This window comes from Talpa occidentalis, unplaced genomic scaffold (genome assembly GCF_014898055.3).
Source record: "Talpa occidentalis isolate TD23 unplaced genomic scaffold, MPIMG_talOcc4v2.1, whole genome shotgun sequence".
Taxonomy (NCBI): Eukaryota; Metazoa; Chordata; class Mammalia; order Eulipotyphla; family Talpidae; genus Talpa; species Talpa occidentalis.
Window position 1 is genome coordinate 95654694 of NW_026555331.1, and position 21508 is coordinate 95676201.

General features: G+C 35.6%; 2 protein-coding genes across 2 annotated transcripts in view; one reads left to right on the forward strand and one right to left on the reverse strand.

Moving 5' to 3' along the window:
- Positions 1–9830, forward strand: part of LRRC72 (leucine rich repeat containing 72) — a 44322-nt gene extending 34492 nt beyond the window's left edge. The window contains exons 6-9 of the mRNA XM_037508429.2: positions 1769–1858; positions 2780–2932; positions 8340–8367; positions 9294–9830. Of these exons, the coding sequence (XP_037364326.1) occupies positions 1769–1858; positions 2780–2932; positions 8340–8367; positions 9294–9459 (437 nt within the window). The 3' untranslated portion in view covers positions 9460–9830. The remainder of the gene's footprint in view (positions 1–1768; positions 1859–2779; positions 2933–8339; positions 8368–9293) is intronic.
- Positions 9831–15934: 6104 nt separating this feature from the next.
- Positions 15935–21508, reverse strand: part of ANKMY2 (ankyrin repeat and MYND domain containing 2) — a 30550-nt gene continuing 24976 nt past the window's right edge. The window contains exons 8-10 of the mRNA XM_037508440.2: positions 20831–20959; positions 19007–19136; positions 15935–17123 (exon numbers count right to left, since the gene is read on the reverse strand). Of these exons, the coding sequence (XP_037364337.1) occupies positions 16939–17123; positions 19007–19136; positions 20831–20959 (444 nt within the window). The 3' untranslated portion in view covers positions 15935–16938. The remainder of the gene's footprint in view (positions 17124–19006; positions 19137–20830; positions 20960–21508) is intronic.

A 21508-nucleotide genomic window follows, 5' to 3' on the forward strand; every position in this document is an offset into this window, starting at 1 on the left:
GAGCAGACTTCTTGACTAAAGCATTTGAGACTTTTTCTCCCTCCCAAACTCTCATTAAAAACAATTGTGCTTTGCTTTTATATCCTTGAAGGGTGTCCTTTTCTCTTCTCTTTCTGGCGCAAACAACAATGTATGATCCCTGTGGATCATTTTAAATCTGCCCTTATTACTGCTTTAGTATACATCCGTTCTATTCCCTGTCCTGTAGTTATAATTACTTGTTACCACTTTAAATAACTTCTCTTTTTTTTCCCCTCCCCTAAATAACTTCTCTTTTAAGATTTAAATTCAAACCTTTTTTGTCCCTTAAGGAATTTTGAAAAATTTCCGTTTCATTTCTCCCCTCATTTCCCCTAATACATACATATTTCCTTTCTTTTAAGTTTCTTTGTTGCTTCCAGCTCTACATTTCCTTTATGCTTTTCCTCACTCTTATAACTTTTGTTTATTATGTACCAGGTGTCTTCCATTGCCTGCTTTAAGTCTCTCTAAAGCTTATGTTTTCCTCAGGGAATAGCTATATATAAAAATTTTATTAGCCAGAAAAAATTGTGTTTATATAACAAATATCAGAATGTTTTATTACCTACAGAGAAAACGTCCAGATGATTAACTTTTTCAGTTTTTATCTGCTCCCCTTCACCCCCATCTTCTTTATGTTGCAAACTGTTCTTTATAAATATTAATCAATTTCTACTGGGTTTCTAATGCTTACTATTTTCATGCTTTTATGAAACCTCTTTGTATTTTACAAATATTCAAATGCTACAGCAGTACTAAATTTAATACGTACATTAAATGAACCTCATTTTGTTGGAAGGGTAGTGTTTTTGCACAATAGCTGGAGCTCTTTCTGCTACTGCCATCTAGTGGTTATTCTCTCTAAATGAATTTTCCAGAAGTATTTTCCAGAAATTAGGCGGAGGCAGAATCCAATAGCTAAAGATAGCCAACTGAAAATCATCAAAATTTTAGTTACAATAATATTTTTATAAACCTTGTTTAATATTATCTAACCAGAATAAAGGAAAATACCTTTTCCTTGAAAAGAAAGCCCTCACAACTTCTGGTTGAAGGTTTTAAAAAGTGACTGCATGCTGTTGCCGAAGGGATGTGGATGAGAAGCCAGGAACTCTACTTCATTAACATTTTTCCCACCTCCAGCCATGGAGGAGAGAGCAGTGTTCAGTCATCTTAGCATCTGTGCACAAGGAAGTCGGAGCCACAAGTTTCTGACCAGAAATAGGCAAGATAGAAGATCTGTATCTGCCTGCTTTGCTCCTGCTGACATCTGAAGCTGCTACTGTTAGCTACATATTCTGAACTACATGCAATGGTGTGCAGTGGAGTAAGCAGACAGCATTAGAGCAGTGTGTGGCATCTCTGTCCATCTCCACATAATCACCCTGGTGACTTGTGAGATGAGAAGAACTGAACCCAAGTAAACAAATACTTTGATATGGACATGTGGAAATTGTTCTCAGTTGTGGCAAATTTGTATCAACTATATGTCCCCAACACCTAACACAGTTCCTAGTAGATAGAAAGTGCCCAGAAAACATTTATTGAATGAATGAATTTAACCAATAGGAAAAATTTAGTGTTTCTCCAAATTAGTAAGGCTTTAGTGAGGCCAACAGTTGGTCAGTGAAATAGAGCTTTGCATTTTCTTGTTTTATATAAATCTTGCAGTTTCCCATATTTTATTAAGTGACAAATGAAACTAATTTTGAAATATGACATTTTAATTGGGATTCTTCCTTTGCAGGTCTCTATCAGAACCCTTTGTGCCAATATAACCTGTACCGTTTATATGTAATCTACCACCTTCCAGGGATAGAGTTGCTTGATCGAAATCGTAAGGATCTCTCTTTCTTGCAAAGAAGTATTTGAGAGACAGTCTTCTAACTCTGTGGTTTAAAAATGCTGGATATCTTTGAAAATAATTGTCTTTGCAAATGAAAGTTTTAAAATTATTCATTCTTAAAAGTTTTGCTATTCAAAATCTGCCCTAGTTCAGGAATTCATATCTCTTAACCACTTTATTGGAAAGAGCTTCCAACTGACCATGAGGAAAGTATCCTTCTGGTCCTGGTTTTTACATGCATGTGTTGGATGCCAAATCACTTACCCTTTGGCACCTTTGTTTCTTAATTCAAAAATGAAAAAAATTGGACTAAATCATTTTAGTGCTATTTGAGTTTTGAAAGTCATATTCTTTGAAATTCTGTAAATATATAAAAACTTGTATAATCAATGATAACATAATTATGAATGCATCTTTAGTCAATCAAGATAAACTACCATATTGATATATAAGTCTTTAAAAAACCCTCATGCATTACATTGTCTTTTTTTTGAGGTGCTTTAGTACCTCTATCTTCTTACCTTTCTATCTCTACAGGTTTGAACATTCTTAAAAATGTGTTACTGAGTAACTTCTTATGAGGATATATCAAAACCGTATGCTCATACCGCTTCTCATAACCTTGAGGAAATGAAGAGCTGTATCAGAGTTATGATTTCAATCATCCATGGTCATGTTAGAAGGTGTCTGGGATGCATTAGGATTGGTCTATGCCTTGTGACATGGGGAGCATATATTGAGCACTTGTAGGATTATGGAAATAACTGTGATAGTATCTTTACAAATTAGTTTTGACAAATGTTCACATACAACACAATTAGAGGTGTTTTTAAAGTGTTTAATCCTATTTTGAATCATTCTGTACATCTATTGATAATACTATTCAATAACATCACTTTTTGCATTTATCAGAAGTTACAGAAAAAGAAAGAAGATCAATGATTACTATTTTTAACCATAGAAAGGCTCATGTTATGCAATCAATAGCATTCAGAGGAAAAGTAGATGCATCGTGGAATCCTAAATCACCATTTAAGAAAAAAACAGCCCAGAGGGTACCTTCAGGTATTTTGAAAAGAAAAAAAATTAAATGAAAATGCCTCAAACTTTTGAGCAATTTGGTTATAATAATAGTAACTGCTATTTACAATAAACTAAGTACTTTTACCATGAAATTAATATTTTCTAATTAAACTAAAGTGAATATGAAATCCTCATATTTGTGTAAAGTGAGGTAATGTGAGAATAATGAGATCATACATTTAAGTCCTTATCTTAGTATAAAGGGCTCAGTAAATAAACTGCAGTTTTTATTTCTGCCACTATCACAGGACAACTTCATGAAATAAGGCTTTAAGTTTTTTACTGTATGGAAAAATATTGAGAATATTAGGGATCATCTGCAATTTCTTCACCCAGAAATAAGCACTACTAATATTTTGGTTGTGCTCACATACATGGTAGTTATATATAAGCATAACTTAAATACCTTCAGTGATGTTTCACTAGTTAGAATTTAATTCCTTGTCTGAAACAGAAATCCAGCCATAGTGGCTTATGTAAATAGTGGTTTATTGTTCTCACACAACAAACAGTACAGTGATAGGGTGTAAAGTTCAATGACATCATCAGTTCCATACATCTGTCTTTTGTTCTGCTATTCCTAGTGTGCTTTAAGGTTACAATGAAAGCAGCTGTGCCACTAGGCATCACAAGGACAAGGGAGGATGGAAAAGATGCAAAGACAAAATAAGTCTTTTCCTACTAACGTTTTTGCCAAAGAAACAACATTCATTTGAAAATGAACCTTAGATTCACCACAATTAATCTGAAACATAAAAGACACATAATAACAAAATACACACCAAAGTAAAATGGTCTTGAAGCAGAGAGTAAATGTAGATTACCCACAAAAGAATACCTTATAGGTTTACAGCAAACTTCGCAACTGCAATTATGGCTATCAGGAGGCAGTGCTTATTCAAGAATTATTCAAAAATGAGCAAAAGAAGAAAAATGAGGACAAAATACTTTTCCTCCATTTTTTATTATGAAATTTTTCTTACATAGAAAGCAGAAATATAATAATAAATATTTATATGTTCCTTTTTAAATTTAAAAATATACTGCCTTAGTCATCATCCTCCATATAGAAAGCTTTCCGTCTATTCCAGAAAGGCAGGCATCCTTAGAATCTTCTAGTTACCTCTCACTGGTCATCTCCAACCATGATGTAACTCAAAAATATCAAAATATTGCTGACCACTTAAATGTTTCAATAGGAGACATAAAACACTTCACTTCTACAAGATTAGATTATTGAAAATAAGGACATTCCCCTATATAACCACAGTGCCATTATCATGTCTAATAAAAATAATTTATGTTTTTCAAATTTCCTTAGTTGTTTCAAGATGACTTCTATTGCTGCTTCTCCAAACCAGAATGTAGTCAAGGTTGATATTTACATTTGGCTGTTTTGGCTCTGTAGTTGTTTTTTTTTTTTTTTTTAATTTAGTATAGTAACCCAAATTTGTTTCGTGACTTTTTTAATTCCTCTATTTGAATGATTGTTTCCACAAGACTCATCTAACTTCTTTTATCCCCTGTGTGTCCCATAGAATGCAAATAATGTCTGTAGGACAAGTTTTAGATGCAAGAGTACTGTGTAAGGCAGTGGTTTTCAAAGTATGGTCCCCAAACAAGCAGCAGCAACAGTATCACTTAGGAGCTTATTACAAATGAAAATTCCTGCCCAAACAAGATCTTTGAAACTAGAAATTCAAGGGTAGGGACTAGGAATATGAAAAATTAACAAATTTTTCAGGTGATTTTAACAAACACTCCAGTTAGAGGATAACCAGTGCAGAGACAAGAGCATAGAATGGGACTAGATTTCCCCAGGTTTGAACACCACCAGCTCTTCTAGTAATTAGAAGTTTTATTTTGGGTATAATTTGCTTCAGCATTCTGATTTTCAAAATGGAGACAATATCTTCTGCTGGCTATTATGAGCTTAGTATATAAAACATTCCAAGACTTGATCCGATACAAACATGTGCATGATACATACAATAGTTCTACTAGTCAGCCACTTCCTTAGTTTTCCTTTTACTTCATGTAAGAGTTGATGCCCAAACTGAATATTATAGGATTACTGGAATAAGTGACACTGGTAGGAATCATTGGCTAGAAAATCTCTACTCTCAAAAGAAGCTAATGTACCGATTTACAAGCAACATAAGGCCACTCCGACTCTGAATCTGTTTTTCAGGACTATAAGTGTTACTGGTGTATGAGGATAGCTGATCGTTATCTTTAGTGCTTTACATTTCTTTTGTGTAACCAAATTACTGAAAGAATCCTTTTACTGTTATCCTTTTAATTCTCTTTATTGCTTTCCTTGTCAAACCTCCAAAAATAAAATCAGAGGCAGAAACAATAGACAATATTTTATTGCATTTCAAAGTTGTTCTTAATTCATAAATATATTCCATATATCCCTTCCTAAAACTGGCAGCATGACTGTTATCAATATACTCATTTTCTACAAAATGCCACTAGATCATAGCAACTAGAAAGTATTTTTAGCCTATTGTCTGACTTACTTTAGATTATCTTAACTAGCTAACCATCTATAATGAAACCAATAAAACTCACCACGTAAGTTTTTAAAGCTTGTCCATTATGGTTTGATAGTTTCTGTACTTGTTTTGTTATAAATCTAATTGTGGCATGCACATTTAGGGCTCTCAATTATCTTATTGAAAAAAAAAACCCTACTTGAGAATGCCTGTAAGACTACTGTAGTATTATAAGAATATTATAATATTACATTTTGCTTCTGTAATCCTTTATTGTTCTCTCACAACAAACACTGCAAAACCTGAGCCTGGTAACTGAGATACATGCCACTAAAGAAGAGAGGAGAGAAAAACCGAAAAGGAAAAGCAGGCAGACAAGTCAACAAATGGCAGTTCACCACAGTCAATCCAGGTGAAAGGCAACAGGACATAATCCAGAGAAAACCGAACATTCAAAGTTTTGACCTGGGAAATCAAAGACTTTGGAAGCTTGACGTTGAAGACATCTCTGACTGTAGGAGCAATGGCACCAGGCATGCCCAGGAAAGCAAATGTCAAGTGTACTTGTGTATGAAGACTCAGATAGGACCCAAAACTCAATGTGAGGTCTGGAGAAGGGCTCACATTTGAGAAAGCTGTGCATTCAGAAGGATTTGTAAAGGCAAAAATCAGCAGTCAGAAGAGCTACCATGTTGTATGACTCCAGTGGATACCATTTACACAGAAAACAATGACTGGGTGCCCCTGGAGTTTTGCCAAAGAGATAATCTACGATTGTTTTCTCAGGGAGACATCAATTCCAAAGAGACTATCTAAATGTATATAAACTGAAGAGTACTGAAAAAAAAAAAAACTTTTGTAATTCTGAGGTGAAGAAAGCTAATCAAAGTCTTCCACAAACCTCAGTTGGAGAAAATGTTGATAGATTTATCTACATAAAAATAAAAAAATATGATGTAGAAACAAAAGCAATACGACTCCTAGATATCTACCCAAAGAATACAAAAAGTCGATTTGAAAGGAAACTTACATTCCCATGTTCATTGTAGCTCTATGTATAATAGCAAGCTAAGGAAATAAACTAAGTACCCAAAAATAGATGAGTGGATCAAGAATATGTGGTGTATATCTACATAATAGAATATTACTGAGTAATCAAAAAAGATAAACTGTCATTTGTGGCAACATGGATGGAGATGGAAGGGATTATGCTAAGTGAAATAAACTAGAAGGAGAAAGGCAAATACTGGATGGTGTCACTATGGTGGAGGACAGTGGGTGCTTTGGTGACACCTGAAGTTACACCTGAAGGGGATGGGATCCTATTCTTCCAAAATACAAATAATGTTGCAAACCACTGTTACCCAATTTAAAAAAAATTAAAGAAAAATAATGCTTGGGAAGGAAAAAGAAAAGTATTCCCACAAATCAACTGGGAAAACCCCAAATAGAAAACCTGACAAAGGCTATGGACAAAACCTTTGTAGAAGGAACTAAATGTGATGCCTAAAGATCAGCCTCACCAGTGAGCAAATAAATGCAAATTAAAATAATGAGATAACACTTTCATTCAGCAGAAAAGCAGAAATCAAAATAAGGTTGGTGATGATGAGAGAGGGAAGAAAGAATACAACTCATATATTGATTCCTCAGAATCTTATTTGGCTCAAACTTTCTTGGAAAACCATATGGCAATATCCATTAACCAAGAAAATGTGCATACCATTCAATTTAACAATTGAAGTTTCTCATCTTCAGAAGCATTTGCACACATTAACAAAGATATATGCATAATGTTGCTCATTGAAATATTGAAAGGGATATAATCTAAAGTCATTCTTAGGAAAATATTGTTATGGCACATTCATACAGTATGAATTACTGCATATAAAATCTATAATTTTAAATGTTAAAAAAATCAGAGTAATATAATGCTAAGTAACGACAATATTAGAACTTTGCCAGCAAATCTGTGTATATTTGAGTGCACAGTTGTAGGCACATAGGAGACTAAAAGCAAACACAAAACTCATTAATAGCAATAAAAGGAATTGGAAAGGTGAAAGGGCGATTTCACTTTTTACAACTTATTTATGTTCTTTATAAGCAGTATGAATGTTGTTTTAGTTAGAAAGTGTAGAAAAAGAAAGTGTGGAGTGATCACTAGGGTCATGGGAGACTTGGGTCAGCCTTCTGTAAAGGGAAGGAATCCATGAACTCCTCTCCTGAGGCAGAGGCTGTGTGCTCCCTGCTGCTCGTGGATTGGCAAGAGCTTATATTGTGGGCTTTGGTGGCCCAACAGGTGCTGGTACATTTCATCTCTTGTCTGGCTTTAGGCCTTCTGGAAGGGAATAAACAAAGCAGTGACAGTCTCTGGAAGATACCATAAGAAATCCAGGCTTTGAGGGCTAGCCTTTGAGCTCCAAAACTAAGGAAGATGTAGATTCTTATGATCTAGCACTTGTTTATTCTATTTCTTTGAAGTTAATGCCAAGAATGCAAATGGTCTAAATGGCGCTAAATATTTCTCCTATTAGCCCTTTTATAGATGCAAGTGACTATCTGGAAGAAAAACGGATCAGTTTTTGCATATGAAACTCAGTATCTTAATTATAAAAATTCCCATTTGGATTCCACTAGTAACTGCATTGATTAAATTTTCTGTTCTCAGTTTTGAGAGATATATTCTCAGTACATCAGAATTTGCCTCAAAATCTAAGGCACTATGTTTAAAGAAAGTTTACAGTTCAGGGTTATAGTTCTCAAGGTAGTTTTGATGGATTGAACTAATATATGTAAAACAGTTCAGGTTCTAGGATTTTCCTCTATAGCACTCTTCCCTTATTTAAAACATTTGAAATACTAACTTAGAAATACTTTTTTTTCAGATTTTACATTTGCGAATAATGTAGATAAGTAAGTGATTTTTAAACTTTTTTAATCCAATTACTTCATAATTGTGTTGACCCCTAAGTTATGCCTATTTCCCAAAATACATTTTAATGAGTTAAAATATGACTAGCTCTTCAATAGATGGTAAAAATTGCTGTCTTTCTGTGATAAGTGAATAGAAGCTTATTCTTATTCTATGTCAAATTCAAATTTGACATTTTTAGGTCCTTAAAATTATACTATAACCTAAAATAAATGAACGGGTGATTTAATGCATAAAAAATAAAATTTATGCATTATTAGCCATTACAAATGAGGGTCCTTATTTTCTGTTCCCATAAATATTTCAGTGAGAGTAATTACTATGTAAATTAACATTTTATGCTCACTGGAATTTACATTTTCAGAAGCAAATACTTCACTAAGTTAATGAAAAACATTTCAAATCATGAATATTGATGAATTTGAAAATCATCATTTTTTTTTAATTTTGCACTTATGAATTTTTTCTTTGAATTCAGCATTGATAAATATCATTCCCAAGCACTTTTATAAAATATAACACAATGTAGAGAAATAATAACTTTCCAATACAATGTGCTTAAGTTACTAATATGCATAATATATAAATATTTTAACATAATAAATATTTTAAACATCTCATTTAACATTTAACAATGCTTTCAAAACATGAGTGTTTGAATGTATGAGACCTAAAGTGTAATAGTCAATCCCAAATGTTTAAGTACTTTATTTTTCAAATAAACAATACATACAATAAAAATTGAGTTACTTAATTCTAAAAGCCATTTGTCATTAGAGCCCAAAACTTATCAGTTAGTGGGTTTTATACTACAGATAGCATAAAAATATTTGGCTGTGATCCATTTAAATTAAAAATTCGTTTTGGTCTAACTGATTTTTCTTGACTTTATTTGCATTTTTTGCAGAACTTTGTTTGATGACCCAGAAGATGCTGTTTTTGTAAGGTCTATGAAGAGATCAATGATGACAATTACCTCTCTGAATTGGGACACGGTTCCAACAAGAGAGGAAAAATACCTTGAAGAAGAAGAAACAAAACGTACTCAAATGCTCACAATTACACTGAGATAACCTCTGGTATTTTTAGAAATCCTAGTGGTTTTCAGCAGTAAATTAAAAGTCCCTGTAATTTAGCATGTTATATATTTATTGTATTATTTGAATTGAAACAGAAACACCAATAATGAAAAATAATCCCTATATTTTATGTGAAGTTTTTGTTCAAGTAAAACATCCAGAAATGTACAGAAATCTTAATTGTTCAGCTCAACAAATTTTCAAAAAATTAAGATGTTTGTGTAACTGACATCCTAGAGCTAGAAACAGCGTCTCCAGCACTGTAACAGCCTCTTCATTCCTGTTACCAGCCCTGTTACCAGTAACTGCCCTTCAAAAGTAATCACTGTCCTGAAAACCATAAATTGTGTGTTTTATAAATGGAATCATGGAAGTAGAATTATTTTGTCTTTTTTCTTTTACTCAACATTGTAAAATTTACTCATGTTGTAGCTAGTAGCAAAAATTCTATGACTGTCATTACTGCATAGTATTCCACTATGTGACTATAGTCATGGATCTCTTAAAGATGATTTTGGTCAACAATGGACCACTTGTAGGACAGTGGTCCCTTAGATAGGTAGTAGGCTATACCTCCTAGGTTCGTGTAAGTGCACCTGATGTTCATATGACAAAATTACCTAATAACCCATTTCTTAGAATATATCCCCATCCTAAGTGATTGTGTGACTCTTCCAAGGTTTATCCAGTCTACTGTTTTTTATTCTTGCCATTGGAGGCCATTGTGTGGGCTAGTGATCTGAGCTTCACTTAACCAGAAGCCTGCTGCTAAGGAATGAGGAAGCAGAAAGTTTTTAGTAGTTGCCAAGACAAAACTAGACACTCAAATGCATTGCTAATTTTCCCAATTAAGCTCAAGAACTAGATCAAAAAGCAGAGTGATGTTTTCCTCTATCTGATAATACTTAAGACAGGATCACACTCTAACACAGATGCATGACAGAGACACACTGTACAAGTAGAACTAAAATCAAAACAAGCAAGATATGAGTGTCCAGGGAGGCGTGAAAATTCACTGGGAATCTATAGCCTCCTTTCACCTGTGGGAACTTGTGATTCTGTGCAGTACTGAGTGTGAAAATTCATATACAGCCCTTGGGAGAAGTCTGTGGCTGGAGCAAATAAAAAGCAGAGAGTTTGACATTGATGTGGGTAAGTGGTTGGTATCAGGGCAAAAGGGATGGTGTGTTGCTTTCACGATTAGATCACTGAAAGAATCGAAATGTTCTCTCACTGTCTCCTGGATCATGTATTCTGCAGGAATCCATTGCCTTGCCATGTTGTCACTTAGGCAGCCCTCTAGAGAGGTCCTAGAGGTGAACTGTGGTGAACTGAGACCTCCTTCCAAAAGTCACGGAAGAACTAAGGCCTTCTGCCAACAATCATGTGAGTGACTCATGCTGCAAGCAGATTCTCCAGATGCACTTAAACCTTCAAATGACTGCAGCCCTGCTGAAAGTTTTCCATACACTTGTCAGAAATCCAACACCAGAACCACCCAATTAAGCCTCTACTGGAATTCTGGCCTACAGAGCTATGTAAGATAATACTTATTGATACTTAAAGCTGATAAATTTGGGGGCACAGCAATAGATAAATAATACTATAAGCCTTCATATTCCACAGTGCTAGAAGAATTTGTGGTAGGTAAGGATGCCTTGTAAAGTGACAAGCTCTGAAAGGGGAGTCATAGCACATCTCCAAGGGTTCTTGAATAGCCATACCTTCTGCATGATGGAACTAGTCATCATCCAAATAGCAGTTCTAGACACCTGCTGATCCAGCCTAGTACTGAGAGTCTGACCATCAATTAACCATTGACTGAAGCTATTCGATGAGAGCTGGGTATTGTCAAACCCATCAAGCAATAATGTTGGGTGGGCACGGCAACAATTCATGATGGAAATGGTATAGTTTGGATCAAGTTTAAGGTGGCCTGTAACTTGCATAAGCGGTGTTAATTTTTATTAGATTGCGTATGTTAAGGATGGGATATAGTAATCTCCAGGTTAAACACTAACCATTAAAATATGACACCACATTTTAATTTTAATCCCATAATCACCAAAAGGAATGAAAGACATTCTAATTACCAAAATATGGTTAGCAAATTTTACTTATTCTCTTTTTAAGAAAATGAATGGAAGTAAGTCTCATCTGTATAAGGAAAAACTTACTTTAAAAGATACTACTCAATACTGGTTATTTTTATTTAAATGAAGGCATACTGAGTAAGCTGTGACTAGAAATCATTTTTGGAGAAACAAAGAATATAAGACATGATCCTTACTTAAGCAACCTAAAACTTCACCAAAATGGAACACAAAACTGAGAGGGTGTTTTTATAAGTTCTTTGTTTTAAACAAGAGACCTATTCACATTGGTTCAAGAGAAACACATTTATTTCAGCATCAGTCAGGAGATCTTGTGACAAGGAAACTTAAAGTTGGTATACAGGGAGGTGCTAAAAGCTAGGGCTCTGGAATCAAATACCTATCTTACCTCTTCCACTTACTAGTTGTTTTACTTGGAAAAAGAGTTAACCTCCTCACACTTTTATTTCCTCTTATTTAAAAAAATAATCATGGCTATCCCAGTCTGAAGGATTCTGTTGTAAAGTGTTAGGCAGAGTAGCTTTCTCAAAGTAGGTGCTCAGTGTAAGTTGGCTAATAGTTACTCTCATCCTAAGAGCTTTTGTGCCTCTGAAGTACAAAACCTGGAGTTATAGACTGAATGTGAAATCTAATTCCAATGTGATGGTATTTGGAGGTGAAGCTTTGGGGAGTTAATTAGATCCTGAGGGTAGAACCCTCATGAAGGGGATTAGTACCCCGATAAGTGGTCGAAGAGGTAGTTTGTCCTCTTTCTGCCATATGAGGACAAATTAGGCAGCGAGCACACCAAGAACTCTACCATGCTGTCACCCTGGTCTCCAACTTCTAACATCCATAGGGTGAGAAACAAATGTTTATTGTTTAAGCCACCCGAGTTCATGCTAATTTCTTACGGCAGCCCAAACTAAGGCACATGGAGTCAGGACTCCAGAGAAACAGAACCAAGTGGATATATAGATATGAAGAGACCAAGAGAGAGAGCTAGAGAGAGAGAGATTTACTTTAAGGAATTGGCTTATGCAATTGTGAAAGCTGGGGAGACCAGAATGTGTAGGGTATGCTGGGGAAGGCTAGAAGTTCAGATATGAGTTGATGTTGCAGTCTTGAGTCTAAAATTCAGAGGGAAGCCAGCAGACTGGCAGGGTTTTGTTGGACCTTTTTTTTTTTTTTCTGTAGCTTTAATGTTTGCATGTTGCCAACTTTTTCAGCTCCAACTCCCAGATATGAGGCAAAATGAAAACCTAGAGAAGAACCCATGTATCATTCCCTAGATCCCATAGTCTGCCTTTTTCCTCTGTCTTAGTCTTCTGATGTTTAATATGTAATGTCCAGGATTTTTATTTTTACTTAGTGGAAGGAATAGGGAAACATTATGTCTACTCCATCTTCCCAGAAGAAGTAGTCACGGGGCCTCCCGGGTGGCGCAGCGGTTGAGCGCTGGGTTACGAAGCTGCCCGCGGCCTCTGTGGTGCCGGTTCGATCCCGGGCTGCTAGACCTCTCCTGCCGCCCGCTGCTCCCCTCAGCAGTGTACTTCGGTCCTTCTGCCTGCTCTGCTCCCCACTCTGGCTCTGGTGAATTCTCTCACCCTCCCGCGCTTCTGACTGTACCCAGTGCATGTGTAAACAGAACAAACAAACAAAACAAATAAATAAATAAATAAACATGCCTCTATAAAAAAAAAAAGACTTTAAAAAAAAAAAAAAACAACAAACAAATAAATAAATAATGCCTCTATTAAAAAAAATATATTAAAAAAAAAAGTAGTCACATAATTTTTGTTTTTTCTGATTCTTTTTTAAACTTAGCTAGATGTGGCCCCTTTTATGGCTTCTGGGTTTAGTATATTTAGGAAGGCCTCCTTCATGACAAAATCATTAAGAATTTTCTCATGGGGCCTCCCCTATTGGCGCAGGCGGCTGAGCGCAGCGATGTGAGGCTGTCTGCAGCCGCTGCAGCCCCAGTTCGATTCCAGCCGGCCAGCGAGGGTCCCACATGGTGCGGCAGACCTCTCCTGTCTCGCCCACTGCTCCCCTCAGCAGTGTATTTCAGTCAGTTCCCTGCTCTGTCTCTGGTGAATCCTCTCACCCTCCCGCGCATCTGGTCTGTATCCCGGTTCTTGTATAAATAAATAAATCTTAAAAAAAAAAAATTTCTCTCATGGTTTCTTCTGACAGTGATCATTTTATTCACATTTCATCATCTTGAGTTAAGTTTTGTATGAGTTTATGAGTGGGCGAGTAATTGGTCAACTACATAGCTACCAGATTTATTCTAGAAAAATTATGTCACCATTTAAAAAGATGCCTTAATCTACTTGTAAACCCAGAATTTTGTTCTCGAATGATATAGAAAACAAGTTCTCTGAACTAGGTTACAGCTACCTTTTTTGGGGAAAAATATCTCCTGAAATAATTATGTGAAGAAGGAATTAGTTTTTTACTAAAATAAGATCTTGGGTTTCTCTCATCTATCAAAGGAAAATTTATTATCAGAGTTTACATCCATATGTGATAATCCCTATAATTTCAAGCATATGTGTTTTTCCCAAATAAATATGGTAGAGATGCAAAAACACCTAGTGTTGGTGGTTTCCTTTATAACCAAAATAACTACAATCTAATTCAAAACTTCCATTTTATATTTTTCTGAGCATTTGAATCTCAAAAATTTAAATGATATGCCTTCATTTTCCACTGAGCTTTATTTAGATGTATTTATTTTTTGAATGGATTTGTTTCTCAAGGGAGAAATATAAAATCTCCCCTCTTCAGGCTCTGGGAAGCACTTTGATTGGCCTAGTGCCACAAAAGCAGATCATTACTACCGGCAACAAACATAAAACTACCTGAACTGGAAGAGGTGGAGATTCCCACTTAAGAGGGGCAGTGATTTGCTTTAGTATCAGTGGAGATGGGATCCTGAAAAGATAAAAACACTGTAAATATCTACTTTAGTGTCCAGTGCTAGTTAAACTCATATACGTGAGGGGTGACTAAAATCAGTCACCTTTTTAAGGCCTGAGAATATCCACGACATCCTGTAAAATAGTGATTTTAATCAGAGCTCTAAGAACTATCTTATGTCTGCAGAGATGGTACGGTGATGGCAATATACTACATACAATGTAGTAGTTAAAATTCCAGCCCTCACTGAGTCCCAGTACTGTACTTTTGGGTAAGTTAGTTGACCTCTTTAAACTATAACTTCCTCATCTGTGCTATGGGAATAAAAATAAAGTAATTCATAGGGTTGCTGTGAATACTAAATAACTCAGAGATAAAAGAAATTCCAATTTTATCATCTACTGAATCTAAATGCATGAATCCAATTTCCTAATAAACTCACTGACCAATTTAATATTCTGTTTCATCAGCACTAGGTATAATATATATAATATGGAAAGTAAGACTATTCTAATCCTTTAGGTCTTATTTTTGTTTGAGAAAAAAATTTTGATAGCATATGGAAAATAATTCAACATGGCAGAAAAGAAAATAATTGGGATTTAGATAATTTTGGTAATATTACAATGGAAAAAAAATGTCTAAATTTTAAACTATGACAAAGGAAGGGATCATAATGAGAACGAGCCTCATTTTCTCTTAAACCCCATTTTATGCCCACCCTCGCCTCCCTGATATATATCTGTGGAACACTTTGATATTGACCTGGTTTATATCTGTAGGCTTTGTTGTCTCATTTAGAAGTTGCTATTTATGCCAGTTATTGTTGTGTTAGAGTTCTGATTCATATTAGCATTCACTTCAATGAAGGGGAAAATTTCCTCTACAGATCATATATCTTGATTTTCCTATTTTCTGCTGCTTTTTCACAACCCTCCATGGTATTCAAACACATTATAATACTACAGAATAACACAAAGAATACAGAATAACAAAAACAAAAAAATAATTAAAATTCAGGGAACTCTGATAAAAAACATATTTGTGGGAGAGAGCAGCCTGGGAGGATGATTTCATTGCACAAAGATAAATGAGGAACCTTGATGAATGCTTGTTGTGATTTATAACTTTGGACAAAACCTGTCCACTGAATTCCTTATCCAGTTAATAACCCTTAATATCGAATTTACTCAAATGAAGTCTTCATAAAGCAGCATGATAAAGGATCTGCAGAAGATGTATGTATTGGTGCTGAGAGGGAACTGAGTGAAAGGAAGAGGTAAACCAGCAAGATGTGAATTTGATAAAGTATGGTAAGAACTCCAGTCATTTTGATTTGTAATTGTATGTATTAAAATAATTATAAAATTGTTACTTTGTTCATCAGTATTTGTTAAGTTTCTGATGATTTTTTAAGTTCTCTAATACCTCTCTAGTATTTGCAACCCACTGACAGCAATAAACTATTAAACAAGATATGAGCTGGTTATAGCATAGGCACAATTTATTTTACAATCAAGACAAGTTACTTTGGAACACAGCATTCTTTAGATATCATACTCTTCTGTTTAAATACTGTGGACATTAAAACTGGATGCCTGAACATCTATAAATGATAGTTATAACTCAGTATCTTGACAGGAAGAGTTACCAAAAAGCTTACAGGAGATAAAAGTGAGCCTTTCAAGTGGAATATGGCACATGAATTAGATTTACAGGAATTGTAGACACAGTATGTTCAGCCACTATTTAATCAAAAATTTCATGAAACATCATCTTAATGCACATGCTGCAATAATTCTGGTTATGTCTTAGTTCCTTCTGAGAGATTTAGCATTTCTGAAGGTATACATACTTTAGATAAAACATCATTGCAGGAACTACACAGAATTCAGAATGTTCAGGATAATTGTTACAGAAAATTACAGCTGGACTATGGCAAAGATGCTTTACCTTTAACATACAGCTTTTCTTCATTTCATTGCTTCCTACTAAATAGAACTTCACTACTGTGAATGATATTTATAATGCATTTTACTCACATGTAAGTCAGAATTCTTTTAACTGCCCATTTCTGTGGCTAGAAATTTTTTTTGCCAAAAAAGCTCCTCTCCTACACCTATTCTGCTTGCCCTTTAGCTCCTTAGATGCATTTCCTTTTAAAGGAGATTTTTTTTTTTTGAGAACAACTGCTGGGAATCTGGTCTCTGAAAGGCAATGAAATGTTTCTTCTGTATTTTGAAATAAAAAATGTTCCCTAGGAATATCTATCCAATTACAGGACAGAAATCACTAGGAAATTAGGGTGTTTTATACAGAGCTTTGCTTGAAAGCATTTATTCTGTGAAATGTGGAATTCTGCCACAGTGCCATGCAGTGTCACTAGGCAATGAGTCACATGAGTTCTCCAGCTACTGACAAGGTGAGGACCATCTGCTGGCGCTTGCGCTTGCTTTTATTCCTCAGGTGCCTGTGGACCTGCAGGAGCATCCTGCAGACCTTCCAGCACAGCAGCACCCTGAAGAGATTCTTGCTCCCCTTCCAGAGAATCTTTGCAATGGGAATCCTCTTGGGAGACTGCTGTTTCAGCCTCTGACTGCTCCTCATCAACACAGTTAGAATTGACATCAAGTTTGCCACCTGATAAAAAGAAAACACATTTTGTTTCCACCATGTACCAGATATTCTTCTAAGAGCTTTATGTGTATTAAATTATTTAACCTTCAAAAACACCATCAGGTAGATCATCTTACTGTGATTTTGAAAACAGGGAAACTGAGAAGAGAAAGGCTTGATGACTTGCTAAAAGCTTCACAGTTAGTAATGTAGCAGAATAGGCATTTGAATTCAGACCCCTGCCTCCAAATCAGGTCTTAAAATCAGGATTGCTGTCTGGGATCTGACAAGATCTGCATTTGAATACAACTTTATCCAAGTTTAGCTTGCTGAACTTGGGTAGGTAATTGCCTATACAAGGGTGTTTCCTGATCTATGAAGTTGGGGGCGGGGAGCCCATCTTCCATTTGTGGAAGGAAGCCTGTCTTCCACTTGTTTGTAACATTTAAAATAGCGTGTGGCAACTGCAGATGGTTAACCACGAGAAGTTCTCATTCTACAGACAATCCAGTTTTCTCAATGTTTAATGATCAGTTGTAATTCCCTATTCAACACACAGGATATAAACCTGGTCAAGAAGATAGGAAAAGGTGTGGCAATCAAAAAGCCTTACTATTTAAACATTTTATTCATACATAGTAAACTGTAAAAATTTAATTTTGTATAAATCAGTTGATCTAATTAGTAGTACTTCTCATCCAAGTAATAAAGGGGATATGGCTCCTTGAGATGGCAGTGAAAGTGTTAGGGGAAAAAGGATGTCCTAAAGCTAATTTCATACAGGCTTTGTGGACTCCACCCGCATCCCAGGCCAAAGCCAAAGACACTGGGAACTCCAAATCCCATCACCACCAAAGGGAAGGTGGCTGGGACCTGAGGGTGGGTTTAAGCAGCCAAGTTAGTATAAAGGCAGACACGTGGGCTTTGGGGGGGTCCCCCATTTTGGCTCTCCGCCAGCTCGCAGCATCCGGCCAGCTCTGAGAGTGACTTTGGGTTTCCAGGTCGGCGAATCGGGTAGGACGCATTAAAGACTTTATTTCCCTATTTTTTCCCTGAGTTGTACATTTTCCTTATTTCCTTTTCCCTTGTAAATAAACCTTTTATTAACCTTTTGTGTGTGTCTGTAGTGGAGTATTAATAAGTCCCTTTTAAGCACACGGGTGAGGACCCACAGCCAGGAATCCATTCAATATCAGGGCTGTACTATAACAAAAGTAGTTCATGTTACAATTACCTGGGCAACATTTTCAAATGACACACACTTTCCTAAAATGTATGATTTTCTCTGGGGTTGAGTATTGGAGTGAGGATGGCTCACTTTTCCAATATGTGTATTATTGCTGAAGCAACTCACTGTTTCTGATGAAAATGATTCATGTACCTTATGAGGGAAGGAGTTAAAAAAAATAATATGGAACTCACTGCCCTGACACTTGTAGAAATGTAACCTGTATCTTAGAGCTGCAATTTAATCTGTACTATATAAATTTACTCTAGAATTTTAGTAACTGCAATTTAGTAATTGAATTAAGAAATTTAAAAAGCTTCCAACCTTAAAAATTTAAGTAGCTATTAAGGAAAATTTAATTATTTCCTTATTTCAAATACTTTAAAATCCTCTGTGAGCAAAACATAAGTGAATAGTTATTAAGAATTCCATTGTTCCTGGGTAGTCTTGTAAAACAAACTATATTTCTTAGAATTTTATCTCTGTTTTCAGTGATATTTAAGGTGACCAAAAATGCCAATTAGGGAGATATTTGTGTTTCTGTGTGATCTTTATGTTGATTGCCTCCAAGTTTCCTTGGTCCCCAGAGAAAACTCAGTCCCTGTGTGTCCTGTGTTAATATCATCACCCATCCTTTCCCCACTAAGAAGTGACATGAACTTGGTTTTCAAGTACATACTGTTCTCCTCTTCACGTTTTTCTCTGGCAGCCTCCAGTTGTTGCTTTTCATAAATGTCCTTGAGATTCTTACAGATTTTCTTATGTGCAAACCAGTGTGTTTTCTGGCAGTTTTGATCACAATACATTACCTGAAAGCAATTATAGGCTTATTTTTATTTCAAGGGCTGTGATTCCATGACTTTCCAACTATGGTATTAAACTAAGAACTCTGCTAGAAAAATGCTAAGTTTTCTACACTTTAGTTTAAAACCACAATGTATAAATATTTACTGATTTATATTTGAAATTTTTAGCATATACTTAAAATTAATAATGGATATATAACAAATGGTCTGGCAAAGACTCGACAAATGATTTAGGAACGTGCTCTGTACCAGAACTTTGTACAGTACAATGACAAAGAAGATAGAGTTGTCCCAGAGGAAGACAGGGTTGAGAAAGATCAAGAAGTGACAGTAGGTAAGGAGGGAGGTACCCGACACCATAACTTAAACCTAGCACAGGACATTAACATCAATGGACACACAGAGGAAGCAGTGACTCACTAGAGCTGTAGGGAGTCAACAGATGAAACAGAAATGATGTTATCAAGTGGAAGGAATATCTTGTACAAAAATGTAAGAGTAGGAAAGTGAATGTCATGTACAAGGATGGCAAGTTTGTATAAATGGAACTTAGATTTTGACATATGCCATGAACTGTGCTAGGCAAGCCCTTAAACATAAATAATATTGCTGACTATACTACTGCACCCAATTTCCCACTCTCCCCTTCATCCATATATTTTCGTATGTGATTTCAATTATTTTTACTACATTCAGGGAAGGAGAATTACAACTTGGCCATGTGACTGGTTTTGGCCAACACATGTGTCAGCATGGCAATTTCAAAGCTACACCTCAAGAGGCCTCATGTGTTTTGACTTGCCCACTTTCTCCTCTGCCATTACCATGAGAACGGGATCAGCCTGGTTACTGAGCCCAGCCAATCACAAACATGGGAGGAACAACAAATAACTGCAGTTTTAAAAACTGTAGTTTGGAATGTGTTTGATAATGTAGCCATAATTAATTGATATAGATGGCCTCATTTAATTCTCAAAATGTTAGCCTCCCATTTCACATCCTATGAAACTCAGGTTCAGAGAAGTCATTAAAGGAGATAAAACTGGAGAAGAAAGTTACAGCAGACTGTGATGAGCTTATTAATATGCCGAAGAATTTTCAAATCAAAAATAGGAAATTAGCATCACCTATAAAGCAAAGTTAAAGTAAATATGCGTGCATGTGGGAATGTGGGTTATATCTCAACAAGAGAAGAACACAATCAGATATGCCCATTACAAAGATAATTCTGACAGAAGTGGGTGGTGCAGTCCAGAGAGATGAAAGATTGGTGACAGTCAGAAGGGAGTTGTAGTTTCTCAGGGAAAAGTTGATGAAGAGATTACAAATAAAGTCAACATTACAAGATTTAGTATTGTATGACTTTTCCTATTCTAGGTTGTCATATCCGTAGCAGTTTAGTCCCATATGGATAATTTTGTCATATTCATTCATTCATGCATTTGTTCTTATTCTTTCTTTCTTTATGGTGCTTAACAAAGAAGCTGGGGCAGTTTGGGAGTCTGGCAGAACCACACTTATCCTATAGTTTTCTTCTGAAATAACTTTTAACTTGTTAGATGTAATACTTCATATCTAATGTATCAGAATTATTAGAAAACTAATGCCAACAGTTATATTTACAGAATGTTAACTCATTGATCAACCTGATGAAATCTAAACTAGATGGCAATGAACTGAAAGAACTTCATTCTTACCGTTTTGCACACTGAGCATCTTTTACTTGCTCCTTTTTCTCCACAGGTAGTGCAAAATTCAACATCGACAAAACCCACCTGACCAGTGATTGCTTGGGTAAGCACAGAGAATGCAGTGGGATCAGAACCCTAGAGTGGATATGAAGAAGAGAAAAAATACTCTGAAGTCACCATGGAAAAACTACAAAAATGACACCCTAGGAACAATGCTATTTAGAAACCGATACATGAGAACAGCTCATCCAGGCTAAAGATGATGACACACATTTGATCTATGACAACATGACAAATACTCTTCAAGTATACATTTTCTACACAAAGTATAAGGAAGATAAGTCCGGGATTCAAAATTCGAAGAGAAAAAATTAGTTCCATTCTGGAATAAAAATGTTTTTCATTTAGGATTATTTAAGAAACCCATAAAGATTCAGACACAGGACAGTGAACTCAGTGAGATTTTCTTCTGAGAACTGACATGAAGACAATATACAATCCAGTGGAACACAGGGCACATCACAAATGTTTATTCTAATTTCTTAAAATTTTGGTGAAATAAGCATTTTATTTTTTAAGATGTATTTATTTATACAGGAATTGGGGTACGGGCCAGAGGTTGAGAGACAGAGCGGGGAACAGAACAGGCAGACTGAAGAAATACACTGTTGAGGGGAGCAGCAG